A 19,817-nucleotide genomic window follows, 5' to 3' on the forward strand; every position below is an offset into this window, starting at 1 on the left:
GTGGCTTGGCTCAGAGGATAGCAGAAACGGTTTGCTGTGTAAATCTTGGCAAATCGCGTAATTGTTCTGTGCCTCAGTTTCCCAGTCTGCAAAGCAGGGATATAAAACCTCTGAGAGAAGGCTATTGTATTTTGAGGTTCTGTCCTAAAGTTTGATATTATCTGGCAGCACAGAAGGAAGCTAAAGTATCATTGTCAGTATTTAATTAAGAAATTGGGTCTCGTGTCAACATCATGATTAAACCTTTAAAGAAGACTATGTATGTGACTCTTGGTGAGAAAGTTGTGTAACTCCATTTCTCAGCATGTCAGAGTGAATCATGGTGTCTTGAAGGGGCGCCAAGAATCTTATCTTGTCTGTGTCATTTCTCATCTGAATTAGTCTAACTCTGTCTTGATCCCTCTGACGTGTTGTTTCGTTGTCAGGCTGTAGCAAAATACATCATGGTGGCCTCAGAGAGCAAAAACTTTTGATCGGGTTACTCTTTGTGTGGGATTGTCATGGATTTGCTGTGTAGCAGCTGACCAGCTTAAGTTTCTGCTGCTCGCGTATGAAGTTTCTTGTTGCCATGGCTGTCTTCCTTGGTCCAGCTGGGACTATTTACTTTTTCTCAGACTGGGATTTTGAATGGGACACCTTCCTCATTACACTGCTTCCTGCTTATGGCGTTTCTCTTCTTTCAAATCTCTGTTAGCAAGTTTATGCTGAATTCCATCCAGTTTCTAGTATATTCATCCTTCTTTTCTTTGATTATTTAGTGTGTTTTTAGCAAAAAGACATTCTGTATATGCTTTAGACAGTGAGAAGTGGTTTGTTTCTGTTTGGATTCTTAAATATTTGGTTCTCAAACCTGTTCTCAAAATGTTTTGGGAAGTAGTCTTCAGGAAAACAGCTCTCTTGAGTGGGTTTAAATCAATATGTATTTACACTTTACATATGCCTTAGTTAAAGGAGACCAGTGTGAGGCTTGACTCTGGAGAGAAGTGTTTGCCTGACAGTGATGGTTGTTATCCACTACCTATGGGCAGTGAGTAGTGGGCAAAGAGCACTCAGTCTCGTTTAGTCTCCTTTCCTTTTGGTCTGCAGGCACCCAGGTTCTTCCATGTTCAGGAGCTGATCCTTACTCTGAATACAAGACACAAAAGAAGATGAGGAGCCAATTTGTGCATGTAGGGTAGTTGCTACGTGTTTGGTTTCAGCTTTTTGTAGAGCTCATGTTTTCTCTCTTTTTTTTTCCTTCTAATTTTTTAATACTTTTTATTTTCAGGTAGTTAGGGATGTGCCTTTGTAGGCTAATGTTAAGGTTATATAAATTCCTGGCACCCCTTTGTATAGGGCATTCCTGTTTCCTCCCACTGCTCCATCAAGGCCAAATTTCAATTTAGAAGACAAAAACAGAAAAAAATAAGCATAGCATTAAAAAAAAAAGCGGGGGGGGGGGGGGGGGGAGGTAAGGCCTCGTTTCAGGCACACTTTTTTGCCTTTTGAGAAAGAAGGACAACTAGATTTACTGAAGCTCATTAGGGGCTTTCTGTTGTTGCTGGTCATTTATCATCAACGTTGCTATTTACAAGAAGATTCTTATGTTGATGGAAATTAATTTGAAAGTAAGATTCAGGTCAGACTTCATGTTAAAATGGATTTTTCTCTTGCTGTTCATATTTTAAGGATAGCTTTTGAAATACAAACCTCTGTGGGTAGTTTTTAGATGAAATATTGTATGAATATTAAAATACATGCCTGCATTTCTAACATATTTAGGGTCGATTTTATTCTCTTGAAGTTTTAAATTATTTAATTTGTTCGCGGAGGATACAGGCAACCTATTACGAATGCCACCTCGTGGTCATTTCCTAAATTACTGCTATCATCTTGGTCATCAAATAACGATTACCTCTTGCTAAAACTATGAAGTATTTAAAAAAACCCATAGGTTTAATAGCTGTTGGTTGCAGTTATCATTAGGGAGAGCTTTTCATAAACTTGCGCACTCCAAGTTGTGGTAAAGCAGATTTTTTTACTCGGTTAACAACAAGCAGATGTAATGCTTAGACTAACAGTAATGCTTAGAAGTGGCTTAGTGTTTCCTTAGTCATTAAAAAGAATTATTATTAAAATTAGTTAATACATGTTTGTTCTGATACTGCTTCAAATCCAATTTATTGAACTGATTAAAAACTGAGCTTTTTAATACAGTTTCTGGCGGTTTTTTAGGTTATGAAGCAAAATGGATCATCAGAGATATTAAATAAACTTTATGACACAGCAATGGACAAGTTGGAGGGTGTGAAGAAGGATTATGATGCCCTAAGGAAACGGTACAATGAGAAGATTGCAAGTCACAATACGGATCTGAGCCGCCTAGAACAGGCTGAGGAGGAGAACAGACGTCTTCAGAAACAGATTGACATGTTAATGAAGCAAAGGGACACAGCAATACATTTTCAGCAGCAATATTCATCCTCTCTTAGAAGGTATAATTAGGTTTTGATACCTTTCAGGTATTCTGTGAAGGCAGTAACTATTCTAATGCAGCGTCTTATTTTCTCTGTGGTAGAATCACAAATAATTTTCTGACTTTTTTCCTAAAGTTTTTCTCCTGTGTATGTTATCTTGGTGCGGTAAGTAAGCATGCATTTCTATATAAGATTTTCTGGAAGGTTCTGAAAGGTGTGATGGGGATGTTTATTTGCAGAAATGGTGCTTTTTCTTGAGAACAGGATTTCCCAGTTAGGGTTTTGGAATTGCATGAGGAATTTTAACCATTGTTTAGCTCGTGTGAGAAAGGGATATTCTGCCTTTCAAGCTGTGTTTCTTCTTAGTTGTAGACACAGGAGTCAAATACAAACAAAGTTTTGTTAAACCTCAGACTTTGTGTTCCCAACAAACTCCTCAATGGGTGGTGAGCCCATCAACATATATATTTTTATTTAAATATAAAAAACCAAGTCAGTAAGAGGATGCATTTTCTAAATGGTGTTTAGCAAATGAAAATGTTCTCAAGCATAAGTTAAGTTTTCATGATATTAGAATTGCAGACTGTGTGGGACTCTGAGACAGAGCTTTGGGCTGGCAGCAGAATTCACTGGATGCAGACGTCTGGGAGTCTTGCTTCACTGAGAAGGCACTGCTGCTATGAGCAGCACAAGTGCCAAAAGAGAAGGGCACAGACTATGTCACACCACACTTAACATCTCTCCTTTCCTTTGTGATATTAAGCGTACACAGTTACACATACAGGGTAGGAAGAAGGGCTCCAAAGAGCATCCATGGGCATGTTGAGAATGTTTTCACTGACGTAAGTTAGGGCTAATACACAACTCCCACAGACCAAAGCTAAAAAAAATAGGGTTTTTTTCCACATTCATAGACTTTTAGTATTTCAAAAAAGGTGAAATTGAGCATAGATAATAGTGTGCTCATGAATAGCATGTGCATATTTGTGATAAATCTGATTAAGTTATAGGAGAATATGAGTAATAAGAGAATTAGTTATGTAATTTAAACTGCCATGGATTCCTGAAAGTGAGGAAAGGCCTAACGTATACTTCAAGAAACACTGCAACCATGCTGATACACGTAGAAGCTCAACATATTTGTTTTATGGTCTTGTGATTTAGGTCTCCTTCTTGAGAAGAAGGTGTGGTTTGATGCTGAGCAGAGGTTGGTATGGTGGGTTGACCCTGGCTGGATGCCAGGTGCCCACCAAAGCTGCTCTGTCACTCCCCTGCTCAGCTGGACAGGGTAGAGAAAATATCACAAAAAGCTTGTGGGTTGAGATAGGGATAGGGAGAGATCACTCACCAATTACTGTCACAGGCAACAGACTCAACTTGGGGAGATTAATTTAGTTTATTACCAATCAAATCAGAGTAGGATAATGAGAAATAAAACCAAATCTTACAAGCATCTTCCCCCCACCCCTCCCTTCTTCCCAGGCACAGCTTCACTCCCGAATTCTCTACCTCCTCCCCACCAGCAGCACAGGGGAACGGGGAATGGGGGTTGCAGTCAGTTCATCACATGTTATTTTCTGCCAGTCCTTGCTCCTCAGGGGCAGGACTCCTCACACTCTTCCACTGCTCCAGCATGGGGTCCCTCCCATGGGAGACAGTGACTCTCCATGAACTTCTCCAACATGGGTCCTTCCCAAAGGCTGCAGTCCATCACGAACTGCTCCAGCGTGGGTCCCCCGCGGGGTCACAAGCCCTGCCAGAAAACCTGCTCCAGCATGAGCTCCTCTCTCCACGGGGCTGCAGGTCCTGCCGGGAGCGTGTTCCAGCATGGGATCCTCCATGGGCTGCAGGTGGAGATCTGCTCCACCGTGGACCTCCCTGGGCTGCAGGGGGACAGCCTGCCTCACCAGGGTCTTCCACACGGGCTGCAGGGGAATCTCCGCTGTGGTGCCTGGAACACCTCCTCCTCCTCCTCCTCCTTCTTCACTGACTTTGGTGTCTGCAGGGTTGTTTCTTTCACATACTCTCACTCCTCTCTCTGGCTGCAGTTTCTGTGCCCCAGCAACTTTTTTCCCTTCTTAAATCTGTTATCCCAGAGGCATTACCACTGTTGCTGATGGGCTGTGCCTTGGCCAGCTGTGGGTCCGTCTTGGAGCCGGCTGGCATTGGCTTCATTGGACATGGGGGAAGCGCCTAGCAACTTCTCACAGAAGCCACTCCTGTAGCCCCTCAGCTACCAAAACCTTGCCATGCAGACCCAATACAGTTGGTTTTGAGAATTTCATGAAAGATGTTTGTGTTCCTGTGAACCAGTGATCCAACTAAATTCATATAACTGAATGTCAGGAATTTTTGCTTTTTATTCAGTTGGCTTTGGGTCTGGACTTCTTTTTTACTTGTTTGTATTTATAGATACCTGTATTTGTCATATGTTTATACCCTTTCTTCATAACAAAAACCATATTTCTCCGGGTGACTGATGAAAATTTTTTAAAATGCATTTCAGGTGTGTGTACTTCTCAGAATATAAGACTTAAACTTGTAGTTTGAAGATTAATGGGTCTTAAATTGCAGCACTAATTTTTAAATTAATACCAAGTGTAAGCACAGTCGAAATAGGTTTTAGAGAGAGCAGATAGTGCTCCAGTGATGGCCCAGGTCTCATTTTGAATTAATCCTTGGCTGTAAAAAATATCAGAGAAGTGTTTTGCCTTTTTTCTTTTATCTGTAATGTCGTCACAATAATACACAGCATATGAATGCTACTGAGATGATTTAATTGGTGAATAGTTTGCAGCTGACAAATTAGCTATACCAGCATCTAATCCCTGTGTGCTAAACCTTACCCTAACACGTGCCTCTGCATTTTGAATGTGGGCCATGGGCACTCGGACAGATCTGCCTGTAGTTTGCAATTGCACTGAAGACAAAGCAGGTAGTCCTCGTAAGGGTTCTTTTCAGTATTGGTTGCTCCTTATAAACCCATACTTACTGCTACTGACCCTTGCAACCCATTCACAACAGCTGTTAGAAATGGGCTTTCTCTACAGAAGGCATCTGAAAATGTGATCCAGTTGCCTGTATTTCCTCCACAGGAGGCAATACAAGGTCAAGCAAGGCCAAGGTGTTTCAGCTGGAACTTTGCTTTTGGGTTTCCTCAGTTATCGCTATTTAATATGAATGTCTTCCTGTGGCAGAGACTTTCTTCCTCTGATTGCTTTCCCATGCTAGTATGCTTGTTGTGGTTTGGTTGTGTTGTTGATTGTTTCGTTATTTTTTTCCTTTGTGTTTTTTTTTTTTCTTCCTTACTGATGATATTTTTTTTGCTTGACAAACATTGTGTTAAATCTTTTCTCCTCCCCTGTATCCTCCCAGTGTTGTCCTTGATTTTACCACCAAATACTTTGCATATGTAGTGTGGGTTCTCACATGACGATGAGGTTGCTTGGCATAGTCTCTTAGATTTCTGATACATCCTGGTACTTCTCCTATGGTATATTCTTCTTACCTTCACGCTCACAGTTCTGAAAAGAAAAAATAAATCCTGTCTGTAATATGTTAGGTCTTCTGTAGTGCCAACCCGATGATCTCTTAAACTGAAGAATTTCCTAAAAGGAGCAGGGTGATGGTTTTGAAATTACTGGCAGATACCTCAGTAAAGCTATGGCAATGCTTTGAACACACTAAGGCTTTCAAGGAAGTGTTTGAAATTGGGTTTACAGCTTTCTCTTGGGAAAGGTCAGGCAACATGCTGGATTAGACAAGAAATTGCACTTTTAAACAGTGAGAGGTGTGCGTGAGAGAGAGAGAACAAAGTCTGCCAGAGGTTTGTGGGCACATGAAATTTGGATAACCATAGAAGTCCATCAAGTTAGGTACAGTGTTTACATCAATGGCATTTACCTGTGAGTTTTGGAAAAAACATGCAAGGAAATCTTAGTGTCTGACTGTGATAAAACACTTCTCAGGAGAAGTTCCTTTTCAAACCTAATTGTGAACGTGTGTGTGGAATCATATTCCCACTTTTAAGAATGTTTTGTCAATATAAACACAGAAGTAACTACTTACAAATTAAATTAAACTTTTTATGCCCTTTTTTTTGATTGTACCATACTTCAGTGGGTTGTAGTGATAAAATACATACATTTTTGTCTGTGTCAATGGTCAAAAGTAAATTTTAAAAATATTAAGATATTTTGCATTTCACTTTTACTGGATGACCTACTGATGAAAACAAACAGTAATGGTTGAATTACCTGGGTTTAGCTCCATTGTCTGCATTTTTACTGTAAACCCAGGATTTTTTTCTCCTCTAACCTATCCATTACCAACCTTATGGCATATTTGGGCATGTGGAAGTTGTTCTGTGTTTTCCAATTTCTGCATTTGTCTCCCTTCTTCCCACATGCCTGAAAGCATGTGCTGGGAGAAGGATTTAACTTCTAAGATGAGCAGAGCTCAGCACAGTAAATACAGTTAAACTTGTGCTACTAAATAACGGTAATGTTTTGCATTACTCTTAGAATAATTTGTTAGAAATTTACTTTTAATAATGAAACTAATTCTAGATTATTTCTAATAACTTTTATGTTTCAATTCCTTAAAAAGGTTCTCTAGGAATATTAGTGAACCTTCAGGAATATTAAAGCAATAATTAGACTAACTTTTATTTTGCCGCACTGATTGTACGATGTCTAAGAAGTCCTCTGTGGTTGTGTTTTACCAATGGATACATTTGGTTATCCAGCTAAATCCTTAATGTATGAAAAAAGAAAATGAGGAACAAGTATCTTACTGGTGTTTCTGCTTGGTTTTAGATTTGAATCAGTACAGCAGGAACTAAGCAACACCACAGCACAAAACAAAGAGTTGCAGAGAGAGATGGAACGATTGCAGTCGGAGGTTACAAGGTTCAAAACAATGCAGCTGAAAGCATCAAAGGATGCAGAAAAATACAAGGAAGAAAGGGATTCAGTTTTCAATGAATATCGCCTCATAATGAGTGAGAGAGATCAAGTAATCAAAGAGGTAGATAAGCTTCAAACAGAGCTGGAGCTTGCAGAGTCCAAACTGAAGAACACTTCTTCTGAGAAGCGAGTGGCTAGTGAAGAGATGGAAGCGCTAAGACAGGTACTAACCTATTGTTTTGGTGGGGAAGGGAAATGAGTATACACTGTTGATGCTAGAATCAGAAATGTATGACTGATTAATGGAAAATAGGAATGCACTGCAAAGAGGAAATTCTGTGCTGATGTTTTCCTATAGCAGTCCTTTATACTACCAATTTATTAAGCTTCCCTGTTTGAAAAATTGAAATTTGCTATTCACTTGATTTAATTCTGTTCTGCAGATTATAAATCTTTCCTTTACTGCATTAGTTTTCTATGCCTTCTCAAGTAATGCTCTCTGTAGCAATATCACTCTAAATATTCATTATTTTTAACTTCTAACCTCTACAGGAACCACTGGATACTATCTACTATGACTTAAGACGGTACATGATAAAGTAGTCTCAAACATTTCTGCAAAGCCTGTGCTGACATGCATGTTCTTACTCATTTGCCCTCCTTCTGCCTTTAAGTTAAAGAGGATATTTTGAAGATTTTTCAGTACAACTCAGGCATGCCTTAAAGTGTGTGAAACCAGAACTTTGTATTTTTTAGCAATATGTTCTTGAAATGCTTATACCACAACCATGTTCTAATGATGCTGTTAAGGTTTCCAAAACACAATTTGCTGCTTGGTTTCATTTCAGCTGACATGCATTCACTTGACCCTTTGGTTTACAAATACTTAATTTAGCATGAAATAGATACAAGCAAACATATTGCATTGCCTATAAATCTCATTTTACTTTTTTCACAGCATTACATCTGAACAAAATGCCCTTTATGAAAAATAAAAGTGTGGAGCTTTTTTTTTAAATAACACCGATGTTGAGGGACATAATGTGGATTGTGACATACAGCATCGGGGCTTTTAAAAATAACTAACTTTGGTTTTAAAAATTCAGTTTTAAATGCTGCGTATTTGTCAGCTAAGTAATTTAGCTTCTACAGTGCGTGAGGTTTTAATACGTTTCATACCCATTCTACTTTCATCAAAGCCATTAAGCCAATAGAATTATCTGTTGATTTCAGTGGAATCAGGGTAGGTAGCTAATAAGGAATACTGATGGAAGCAGCCAAAATTAGCTGTTCTGCTCCAATTTGTTGTATCTGTCATTGTGGCACTATGAGTAATTTGCCAAAGTGCTTTAAGAGGCAGGAAATTAAAATTTTAAATACATGGATATTCCCTCCTACCTACATGACTTGAACGGGTGTTTGAATAAGAACCAGAAAGAGCCTAGGACTGGTGAGTGAGATGCTGGCAGGGCGCAGACATGCATTTTTCTTCACCCCCAGAAATGGCCCATCAGAAAGCAGAAGTAACTGATTCTATAATGTACTAAAAGGTGTAAAATAGCAGTACTGTGAGTTTTCTTTTTGTTCCTGTTTTCTTTTCTTGTAGCTATGACTCTTCTGCTGGTGAGTAGGTATGTTCCTGTGTCACATAGTACTGGCTCGCTGCAGCTGCATTCAGTGCATAAGGGATTTTCTAGTTCTGGCAAGGCCAACGTTTGAAACATTGAAAAAATTTATTGATCAAGTGATATGTTCACTTGAAATAGTATCCTGAAAGGTGCTTCTGCGTAAGTGGGATTAATCCTGTTGGTGAATACTTGGTCTGGTGCCTGCCAAAATGTTACTTAATGCTCTTCGCTTTCCTTTTGATGTACAGCAGGTTTAAGTGCCTTATTACATAGTGCCCATTGACTGATTGAAACAGCACTGAATCCGTTTAGGTTATTTAAAATGTGGTTTCTTCTCTGAAGCTTGTGTTTGCTAGTGTACCTCTTCTGTCCCAAAGAAATGCAAAAGCAACTGAGATGGAGAAGACATTGATTTTTAAGCATTATAATGTGAACAGTTACTGATGAGGTCAGTCAGTCAATGTCTTAGTTGGGTATTTAAGCTTTATTGGTCACATATGCCCAAACAGAATGGGTTAATTTACATCCAAAATGTACTAATTGTCTGGCTTTTATAGAGATAATAGAAGAAATCTCAGGATTTTGTGCTGTGGACAGTTTTGGATTAAGGTCTTATGAGTTTGGCCACTCAAAGCTAGGGATTAGATGTTATAGATTTCTCCCTCTACTTTCCCCAGTGGTGTTTGGTTTTAGCATAATCTTTTGCTCCAGCAAATACTTAGAATGTCTTGTTTCATCTCAGTGGTAGTCAGCTTTCCCCTCTGTTTAATAGACCTGTTGTATTTTATCCTTATTGCACTATATTCTGATGCAAGAACTTCCTTCAAACATAAGAATTCTTCACAAATTCAGAATTATTCTTAAACCAAGCCACTCTAATGTTTCCAGACAAAAGCTGCTCTAATCAGTGCCAAATGGCACATTGCCCTGTGCTATCATGTTGTAATTTTGTGCAAATGTAACAAGGAGAAAGACAGAGGTGAAATTTTACGACTGACCACTGGAGGCAATGGCTGTTCTTATTCAGATAGTCTATATTGAGCATGCTGGGATAAACTTGTGACAATATGTATTTTTTCCCATCACCTTAAAGTACTGTAAATTCTTGTTTAATGAAGGGCTTGCTGAGAACTTTCCCTCTGCCTTCATACTTGATGACTTTCATCTCAGCTGCATGCAGGAAAAGACTTAATGTTTTTGTGTAAGTTTTATACATGCATTTGTGCATTTCATACAGACTATAGTTAAGCTGTGCAAAACGTTGCTTCCAGTACTAAAATTTGTTTGCAGTGCCAGATGGGTCAGGGATTTCTCTCTTCAGAGGTACTGAGCAACGGAAGCTCTTCCTGATGTTGAAAAAACTTGAGTGCTCGGGTAATTGACATTCACTGATATGTTTAAAGTTCAGAGTGAGTCATTAATTCTAGTGCTTGTCTGTTACTCTACAGCAAAAATACTGCTTTTGATATTGTCGCAGAAAAGCCTGACTAGCTTTAATTAGATGCCATATCTCAAAACCAAGTATGTTAGTAAGGCAAAATGCAATTGTCACCCATGCTTTAAATACTCAATCTTATTTCTTGGAAACTGTAGAGGAAAATAAAAGAGAAGTCAGTTTATGCCATGATGTCTTTCTGTCCTTAAGTATTTAGACCCTTTTCTTCTTTTGCTTTTGAGATGTTAGCTCTCTCTGGTAATCTTTTTGAGATCAAAACATCAATAGTTTTCAGCTGGGAGTGCCTATATGTAGAAGGACTTATTTGTAGCCATTGGCTGAATGCTTCTAGAGAGCTGCACCTCCTTAAAATTTAGTGGCATGAAATTCAACTGTTACAATGCCTCATTTTTCCAATAGGAAGCCTAAATGATTTTAAAAGGACAGATTGTATTTTAAAGCTGCATTTACCTCATCTTTTTTATTATGATGCAGTTGAATTCCACATTTAATAAGATGTGCTGTCATTCTGCTTTATGGCATACTGTAGTTTTATCTTTGCACGTTGGTGTCTTACTGGCGTATGACTTCAATGTCCCTTTAAAACTTATGAGGAAGCTCTAAGATACTTATGTAGCTGGGTTGTCTAAATTATTTGAGTCCTATAAAATCAAGGTAGTTGCTTAAAAATATTTGCAATATATATTCTTACCCTTTGCTATATTTAAAGCCTTTTTAAACCACCAAGTATGACTGGTTAAGAACTTTCCCTCATTTAGGTTCCTCAAAACTGTGAATGCTCCCAGATTCTTGCTTACTTTTGACATAGCACTGTGCTAATGTGATGGTATGATGTTTAATACCAAATTTAATATTCTTTACTAGTACTTACTTGTATGTAATGTGAGTACAATCCTGTTCTGCTCTGATTTTTCAGAATATTAGTGGTAAACTCTCTAGGCTTTTAAGGTGTCAGTGTGTATCCAGTTGGAAAGATGAATTATTTCCTTCGGTACTTAACCTACTGCAAACAATGGATCTTGTTTTAGGAGCTAAACTCAGCTCTAGTGGAAAGAGATCGAGCAATTTGTGAGAGGAATGAGTTACTGGAAAAATACTGTCATGAAGTGAAGGACAAAGCTGAGGCCCAGAAGGAACTTGACCAAGCTTGCAAGGATATAGAGACAGTGAAGGAAGAAAGAGATGTTGCCAGGAAAGAGAGAACAGAAGCTATCATCCAGAGAGATCATCTACTAAGGGAATATTATCAAGCCCGTCAGGTATTGCAAGTCTTCACAGATGCTTTTTTCTTTCTTAGCTTCAGTTGGTCAGTAATTTTCAAGAGATTAGTTAAAGGTCTGAGCAGATTGGATGTCTTTCCTCTTGTCCCCAAGTCGCTCTAAAATACCTACATATAAACACACATACGTTCTTCAAGACGTAGTGACAGAACTTCTTGTTTGAAAGAAATAGTCATACTTCATATTAAGTTTCTGTTTGTAAAAAAGTAAAATATTGTGGTGGCTTGTTGCCATCTATAATGTGTCGTGTTTATCCCTGTGACCTGCTCAGGATGTTAGCTATTTCTAATACTTCAAAAAGGAAGTTAATTGAAGTGTGATTGTAAATTTTTCTACTCTATACACGTTCTTAGTATAAATATGCTATTCTGACAATTTGTGTCTCTCTGTGGGTAGTAACATTCTTACAATTGTGCACACTTACCAATGCTCATCTTGTGTGCGATACCAAATATCAATCTACATACAACTGTAAATGCTTACATATAATGTAGTATGAAAATGCATAGTATCACAACTGTTATGCTCATGAAATAAATAGCAAATATGAAATTATTTAATATTAAACTAGATATTTTGGATTGTTTTCATTAAACTTGTATTCTCTTTTCATTGAATACCAACACTTTTACCAGTACAAAAAAAGTTTATAGTCTTGCCTGTCATACTGATTTGCCAATCCTGAATGAGTGTGTGGGGTAGCGATTAAACTATGTTTTCAGTTGTACTGGAAATAAATCTTTGATTGTATTTGGTTCTTCATGGCCAAACCAATGGGACTTTGGAAACTTTTGTTTTTCTCAAGCAAGTTTGGGTGAACTTTGCTGTGACTTAGCAATGGACCCATTCAGATACTCACCTTTGGTCATTTCCAAATCAGAATTGACATTTTAAATATAAAGGTCCATTTGTTGGTTTGAGTGGGTTTTTTGATTGTATTTTTCCTGCCAGTGGGGTGGAAGAGAAGAAAGTAATCCTTAGAAATGAAAGAGAGAATCAAAAGGCCAGACATGACTCTTCATGACCTCTATTTGGTCTTATTTGTTGCAACGTTTTATTTTTTAATGTTGAAGTGAGAATGTAAACCTGGGGTTTAAGGTTCAGTGCTCTCTTATTTTTGAATATGATTATAACTCAGAGAAAAAAAGAGGCTTTAAAGTGTATTAATCATGACTTAGTAGTCTCTCTTTGATTCATGGTCATGCATTCAGGTCTTAAAAACCTTCCTCCAAAGTTTAATCGTGAATCAAATGACACATCTAGTCAGATTCATTAGATTTATTTGTATTCTTGAAATTAATCACACAGTTGTTTGCAAGACCACGGCCTTCAGTGCTTGTGGTGGGCTGTACTGTTGTAGTTGTCTTGTATTTATTGTGCTGAAAGCTTCGAGTATTCTTTATGTATTTGTCTTATTCTTGTCACCATCGCTCTTGTTCAAAATAGAGAATGTTAGCAGAACAAGTTAATTTAAGTAGAAAGTAATTCTTACCTAAACCAAGAAACATTGCAACACAACTATTCTGGAATTCTGTTGCTCTGCTTTGGAATTAAGGGACCTGTGTGAATCACAAGTCTGTTTTGTGAACATGTGTGTCTAGTTGTGCCAGGGCAAATAACAGACATTAATGCTGGAAATCTGTGTTGTAACTGCATATCATGGTGTATCTGATTTCTAAATATCCTTGAAGTTTTTTTCTGTCTGCTAAGCAGAACAAGATAGAAGCATGGAATGTCATCTCTGAAATACAAAATGTTCACTGATGTTATTTTGAAGGATTCTTATTCATGTAGATTGTATTCACACAAATTTGTGTGCCACTGAATGAAATATGTTACAGCAGGTTTTATCATTTTTTCCCCCAAAGTTGCCACTAAGATAAATGAACATTTTTCATGGAAAATGTGAGAATGGAATACATCAGGCAACACACATACAGTAAAACACCTAAAAATTGTGCGTAAAATACTTATCTATGTTTCTTAATTCCTAGATACAAGATTCTGCTACCCTAGACATAGAAAGAGCAAACAAAGAAATTGAAATGCTTCGGAAACAATATGAGGCAATGTCACAAGAACTAAAGGAAGCTGTCCAGGAAGCAGAAGTAGCCAAGTGTAGGAGAGATTGGGCCTTTCAAGAGCGGGATAAGATTGTTGCAGAAAGGGAAAGTATACGGTAAATGAATGCTAGATGGTACATGGGTGATCTTCGTAACACCTTGCGTGCAGTTGATGCAATTCTAGGACTTGCTGGATTTTCCTAGCACTTTCTTCAACTTCTGCATTAGCTGTCACAGGGTGATTTCTTTTGTTTGTTAAAAGTTGAGGGCACCTTACAATATACTTTGCTTTGTCTGTGCTTTTGTACCGATAATACGTCCCTAATAAATACCGTAGAGCCTAACAGGACTGCTACGTAGGAACAACAAATTACGCATTCTTTTACGCATATAATATACCTAATCCTGCTATAGCTATAGTCCTGCAAATAATTCTGTCCTGTGGGGACATTTTGCAAAAAGTACCCACCATAGTTGCTCCTAAACATGTGTAAGAAACTAAGTGAACATACTTCAATCAGAATTTTTTTGTGCTAGATTAAAGAAGATAGGTAGAAATAAAGTTTTGAAAGGCATGAAGGAAGTTTCTGTTATCTTGACAAGCTTTTCCTTAAGACCTAGCATATGCAACTTTTTTCGTCCTTATACTTTTGTTTTTTTGAGAAAGAGCTTTTGAAATTGCTTTTCAAAATTTTGCATTAACTATACAATATGGTAAAACTTGTTTGTTACTTTGATAGTGTTTTAAGTAACTAAATTGAAACTTCTTTGCTTCTGAAGGACTCTGTGTGACAACTTAAGGAGGGAGAGAGACCGGGCTGTGAGTGACTTGGCTGAAGCTCTTCGCAATCTGGATGACATGAGAAAGCAGAAAAACGATGCTGTTCGTGAACTGAAGGAACTGAAGTATGTTAGAGAAATGATCAAACTGCATGGAAATTTGTGATAAAAACTTTGGTTTGTTAGCTGTGTTCGCAAGCGAATCATATGTTGTTATAGCTGTGGGCAGCAGGTATTCAGATATTGTATGTGGAAACATTGCCTATGTATTTAGTTATCATGGAAATTATTGTGTTGGGAAGGACCCTAAGTCTTACTATCTTAACCCTTTCATCTCATTAATGAGACACATATTCTAAGCTTTATACTGTGGAGATACTCTTAAGCATTATCAGATTCTTTCACTGAAGTTGGATTAACTGCAACTTGGTTCCTCCCAACTGTATTCTCCCTGGTTTATGAATGCAAGGCAGATGTGCATCATATGTCTTCTCAGTGGGTTGTGGGAGAGGTTTTTCTGTTGATATTTATCATGCCCCACTTGTCCTGAATGTACCAATATAGCTTCTCTGAGGGTAAATTAAATGCATTTTGGGAGATCTTAGAAACCTAACTATGTAATTCAATCATGTAAAAATAATGCAAAAAATGTAAGACTTATGTTAGGACAATATATAGAAAAAGAAAGTAAATTTGATAATAGCCTAAGAGTATTGGAAGGATGGAAGCATGGGGCAAATTCTTGGCACAGCTTGGATTTTTGAGTAAGAAAACAAAATACAATGTATCTCATAATGATAACATTATGTATCAATTTATTTAAAAGGGTTGTCTGTGTTCATAAATAATTATTTTCTTTGCCTAGAGAGAAGATGGAGAATCAGTTGGAAAAGGAGGCCAGATTCCGTCAATTGATGGCCCATAGTTCCCATGACTCAGCCATAGACACAGATTCTCTGGAATGGGAAACAGAAGTGGTAGAATTTGAAAAAGACAGAGTAAGTCAAAAACACCAACTGCATTGTCTTATATATTGGATAACTTTAAGTCAATTATAACATCTTGATACTAGATATGATTAAAAATAACTTTAATCTGTGGGTTTTTTTATTTCTTTATTGTTGTGCGAGGAACCACACACATGTGCAGCAAGTGCAGTAACGTCTAGATAAAAGTAGTTGGCAAAACCAAATGTTATACACAAGCTTTGCATTTTTCTTCATATGAATTATAAATAAAAATAGTTCCTTCATCTGATCTTTCAGGGTACCCAGGTCCATGTACTATAGGAAATGTTTTAAGTTAAACATTTAGTATTCTTTAAGTTAGTGATTCCTTGCAGAAATAGCAGTGCTAAGGCAGCCGAAAGTTAAGATGTGATGGAAAAACTGATTTCAGAGAGCCCAGTCCTCTACTCTTACAGGCAGCATCACTTATAAACTATGCATAAAATAGTTAAGCTTTTTACATGAGGTTATTTCTTTTACTTTTGCTCAGATTTGATGGTTAGAAATTTTAAAGTATTAAAAGTATTTATTCATGATGACCGTATATTTTAGGACAACATTGCCCTTCAGCTTAAAAAATCTGGGATGAAAGGAGATGCTAATCTCTCTTGCTTGTCTGTAGAGAAAGTTAAATCCTTTTCCATTTTGGAATATTAAATAAAGTTCTTATGTTTAGCTTTCCAGATAACCTCTGCATCCTTTTATTATCCTAGTAGTACTTTTCTCCATGTAATTTTATTTTTCTTCGTTGTAGTCTAGAATTTTTATTTCACTGTTTTGTATGCTAGTCTTGTATTCTCTTCTATTTGAAATTTTTGACTGGCACGTCACATTGTTTGCTAGTAGTAATTTTTTTGACTGCATAGAACACACAGGTGGTCTTCCAGATGGTGTTTCATTTATAACAGCTTCTGCATATACCAGAATTTCTTTCTCATTCCTGAATGACATAGTTTGTGATTTAATGCTGTCAAATTCAGTCCTTTTTATTTTACTGCAATATTTGGGGTCATCTTTTTTTATGCTCTTCCAATCTGTGTTCTGACAGTGCATCCCAACAAAATCACTAATACATTTCTTTTTTTGACACTAAAAATATTATTTAGTATTATTATATGTTTAAATATATAGATTGAAAAGACTGTATGAACTGAGCACCAATGCAGATCCATCAGGATCACCGCCTGTAAATTCTTTCTGGGATAACTATTCCTCTTTCACCATGCTTTTCCATCTCTTTTGAGCAGCTCCTTCATCATCGGATTTTGTGCATTGCCATCTTCTCCATTTTAACCGATAACTAATAATTTTGCTTTTCTTTTGTCTGTAAGATGAGTTGGTAAGTCTAGCATATGCTGTACCTGTGATAAACAACAATGCAGCCTGATGAATTTTCCATTCATGTGCAGTTATTTAGTTATTCTTTACTTCAAAGATTGTTCCAAATGTTTGTATTACTGAGATCAAATGTGTAGACTTTGTCATTTGACTATATGTTTCCCTTTCCCAAACATGGGGATTACACTTGCTGCTATCAAATGATAGTAATAATATTGTGCCAACCTTGATTAGATATATGGGAAAATCCTTGCTGACCTACCAGCATTTGAATTCCAGGATGGAGATTATAGAGTTGAATACATTTAAATCCTTTTATTTTTGCTTCAACTTCACCTGTCTGCTTAAGCTTGTGTTCTAAATAATCAGTCGGCTCAAAACTGCGAGAAACAATATTCACTTTTCAGCTCTGAGGCTGTGCAATGATGCTATGATCTCTACTCAATCTTTATTTTATGGCAGCCCCATGTTCTTTCCTATGAACTTTTTTCTTACATAGAATATTTGGAAGAATCATAAAGATTTTAGTATATTTTTGGTAGGTTTAGCTCAGTGTAACTTCTGGTAAATATTCATATTTTTGCATGTTTTATCCTCAGCTTTTATCAGGTGTCTTTTGCACTCCCTGAAGACTTTATGCTCTTCTGATTTTAAGGTGATTAGTCATCAAACCATGTCTAGAACCATGCTTTACATGTTTGATTTAAGCTGTCTTTAATTTTTCCATGTTAGATTTTAAATTTCAAGTATCGTCTCCCTTCAGTATGCCGAGATGGTTGGTCCAGCTGATTTCAAGTAGAGTTCTCTAATTTTTCTAAGTGTAGTATTTAACACTGAAAGTAGCAATAATAAATCAGTTTGTGATTAGTTGGTACCAGTTTATTTTCTTTAACCAGTTTTTTTTCCAGTCACCTTGCCTTTTACCAAAGCAAACACTAAATTAAAATTTCCATGTTTGGTTCAATGACTGATCGGTTAAAGATGTTTATCACTTTTCACATCAAGGATGATCTGTTTTGGATCATGGTTGGTAGAATATCGCCTCTAATCTGTATTTAGAAATGGTCCCCCATAATGTTAGAAGTCTCCTAACTGTTTACTTCTGGTCTCTAGCCGTATCAAAGCGGGCATCTTTCTGAGTTCATCGCTAAGACACAGTGCTGTTTCCTTACCTTTACAATTGTTTTTTCCCCAAGTAATGCCCATTCTTGGGGGACATGTCCTTGTTCTCCCATTACACATCCATCATCATGCCTTAAAACAGGCTATATGTGTCTGAACGTGCTTTTTTGCATGTTCTTCTGCTTTCCTATTCCTCTTTGGTGTAGTTCCCCTTCTGCATTATTTCAGCCTTAATTTGAGAGAGAAGGATTGCTCTAATGCCACAGGATGCCTAATGACTAATGGAAGCTTATATATTGAAGTACAAAATATAAAAACTTGCCTAGAACAGGTACCCTGTAAATGTAAGTGCCTAGTACAAACATGCAGTAATGCCTTTTGCTAACAGACAGTGGTACAATGGTTACCAGTGCAGTTGAGTCACTTTTTAATAATATTTATTAGGATGATATGGACTTGAAAGCACTTGGTTTTGATGTGGCAGAAGGTGTGAATGAGCCATACCTCCCTGGAGACTGTGGGATATTCGTTACCAAAGTAGACAAAGGAAGTATTGCTGATGGTCGATTAAGGTAGGGTTTGACTTTGGAAGATACTTGTCTTTTGTTGATCATAATAAACTAAATGTGAGCATATTGTATATTGTCTCCAGTTTTCCTATTTTTTAAGTTCTTTTTTATCATTGCTCATGTGTATGTCATTAATGTTCGTTGGGAAATTGCACTGAGAGGACCAATGCCTAAAAACATTACAGAAGTTAAACACTGTTTGACTCATCCAGGATTCAGAATGTTCTTTTGTTTCTCTCTGTCTTACCTACTCTGTTTATTATCTCCTCAGACTTTGAGCTATGTATTTCAATTTTGGGAAGACGTGATGTTGAGCATGGGGGAGGGCAAGGGAAAAGGAGAGTAGACCAAGGGATAATTTGAAACCTGCTCCTGTTCTTAGTGTTGATAGGAGGCTTTTAATAACCCTCCTCTGTCCGAAGAGTTGCTTTTAAATAAGGAGTAGTCATTAGTGGTTTGAGAATATACTTTTGCTAGTGAAGTGCAGACTAGAAGTTCTGGTTTTCATTTAGCTGTTATTTAATGCTTTTTCAGGAATGGAGAACTCCAGATAATTAAGGATTAGCATATTGAGATCAGCTCTCTTGCATCCCTTTTCATGAATGTTACTCATGTGCTGCATCCAGCAAAGTATGCTTATAACACTGACCTGCTTATTTCTGTTTATCTACCAGAGTGAATGATTGGTTGCTGAAGATAAATGATGTAGATCTTACTAATAAGGATAAAAAACAAGTTATAAAAGCTGTTCTAAATGGAGGAGGTGTTATTAACATGGTGGTTCGAAGAAGGAAGTCCTTAGGTGGGCGAGTGATAACACCTCTTCACATCAATGTTTCTGGACATAAAGGTAATGGCTATAAAGGATGTATGTAAATGATATATGTTTGTTCAGCCAAAAATGGCTTGACATAAAGGTACATGTTCTGAGCCTCTGCTTAAATCCTACTTAAACTGTTCCTTCCTTCTAGATGGGGATTTTTCATTAATTGTTTTTAGCAAACTAAGAATGCTAATATTGATGATAGCTTTATTCTGTAAGCACAGATTTTCTTTTTTGTTCTTGTGTGGGTTTTGGGTGTTCTTGTTTTTTTAAAAATATTTAGTTCTAGTTAGCTGCCTGCCTGGAGTGTTACCCAGAGTCTAAACAAGGCTGTTAAACCCATCAGTCACCCTAGCTTGTATGATTACATTAAATTTCGGGATATCCA

The 19,817-nt window shown here is 37.3% G+C and overlaps 1 protein-coding gene across 4 annotated transcripts in view; it reads left to right on the forward strand.

Annotated features, from left to right (window-relative positions):
• The window catches only part of DLG5 (discs large MAGUK scaffold protein 5), a 113,156-nt gene that overhangs the window by 63,159 nt on the left and 30,180 nt on the right, over positions 1 to 19,817 (forward strand). For all 4 annotated transcript variants that reach the window (XM_049810021.1, XM_049810023.1, XM_049810022.1 and 1 more), the window contains exons 6-13: positions 2,215 to 2,474; positions 7,274 to 7,586; positions 11,476 to 11,706; positions 13,722 to 13,906; positions 14,571 to 14,696; positions 15,436 to 15,568; positions 18,482 to 18,609; positions 19,281 to 19,456. In XM_049810021.1, the coding sequence (XP_049665978.1) occupies positions 2,215 to 2,474; positions 7,274 to 7,586; positions 11,476 to 11,706; positions 13,722 to 13,906; positions 14,571 to 14,696; positions 15,436 to 15,568; positions 18,482 to 18,609; positions 19,281 to 19,456 (1,552 nt within the window). The remainder of the gene's footprint in view (positions 1 to 2,214; positions 2,475 to 7,273; positions 7,587 to 11,475; positions 11,707 to 13,721; positions 13,907 to 14,570; positions 14,697 to 15,435; positions 15,569 to 18,481; positions 18,610 to 19,280; positions 19,457 to 19,817) is intronic.

Source organism: Accipiter gentilis, chromosome 9 (genome assembly GCF_929443795.1).
Source record: "Accipiter gentilis chromosome 9, bAccGen1.1, whole genome shotgun sequence".
NCBI lineage: Eukaryota > Metazoa > Chordata > Aves > Accipitriformes > Accipitridae > Astur > Astur gentilis.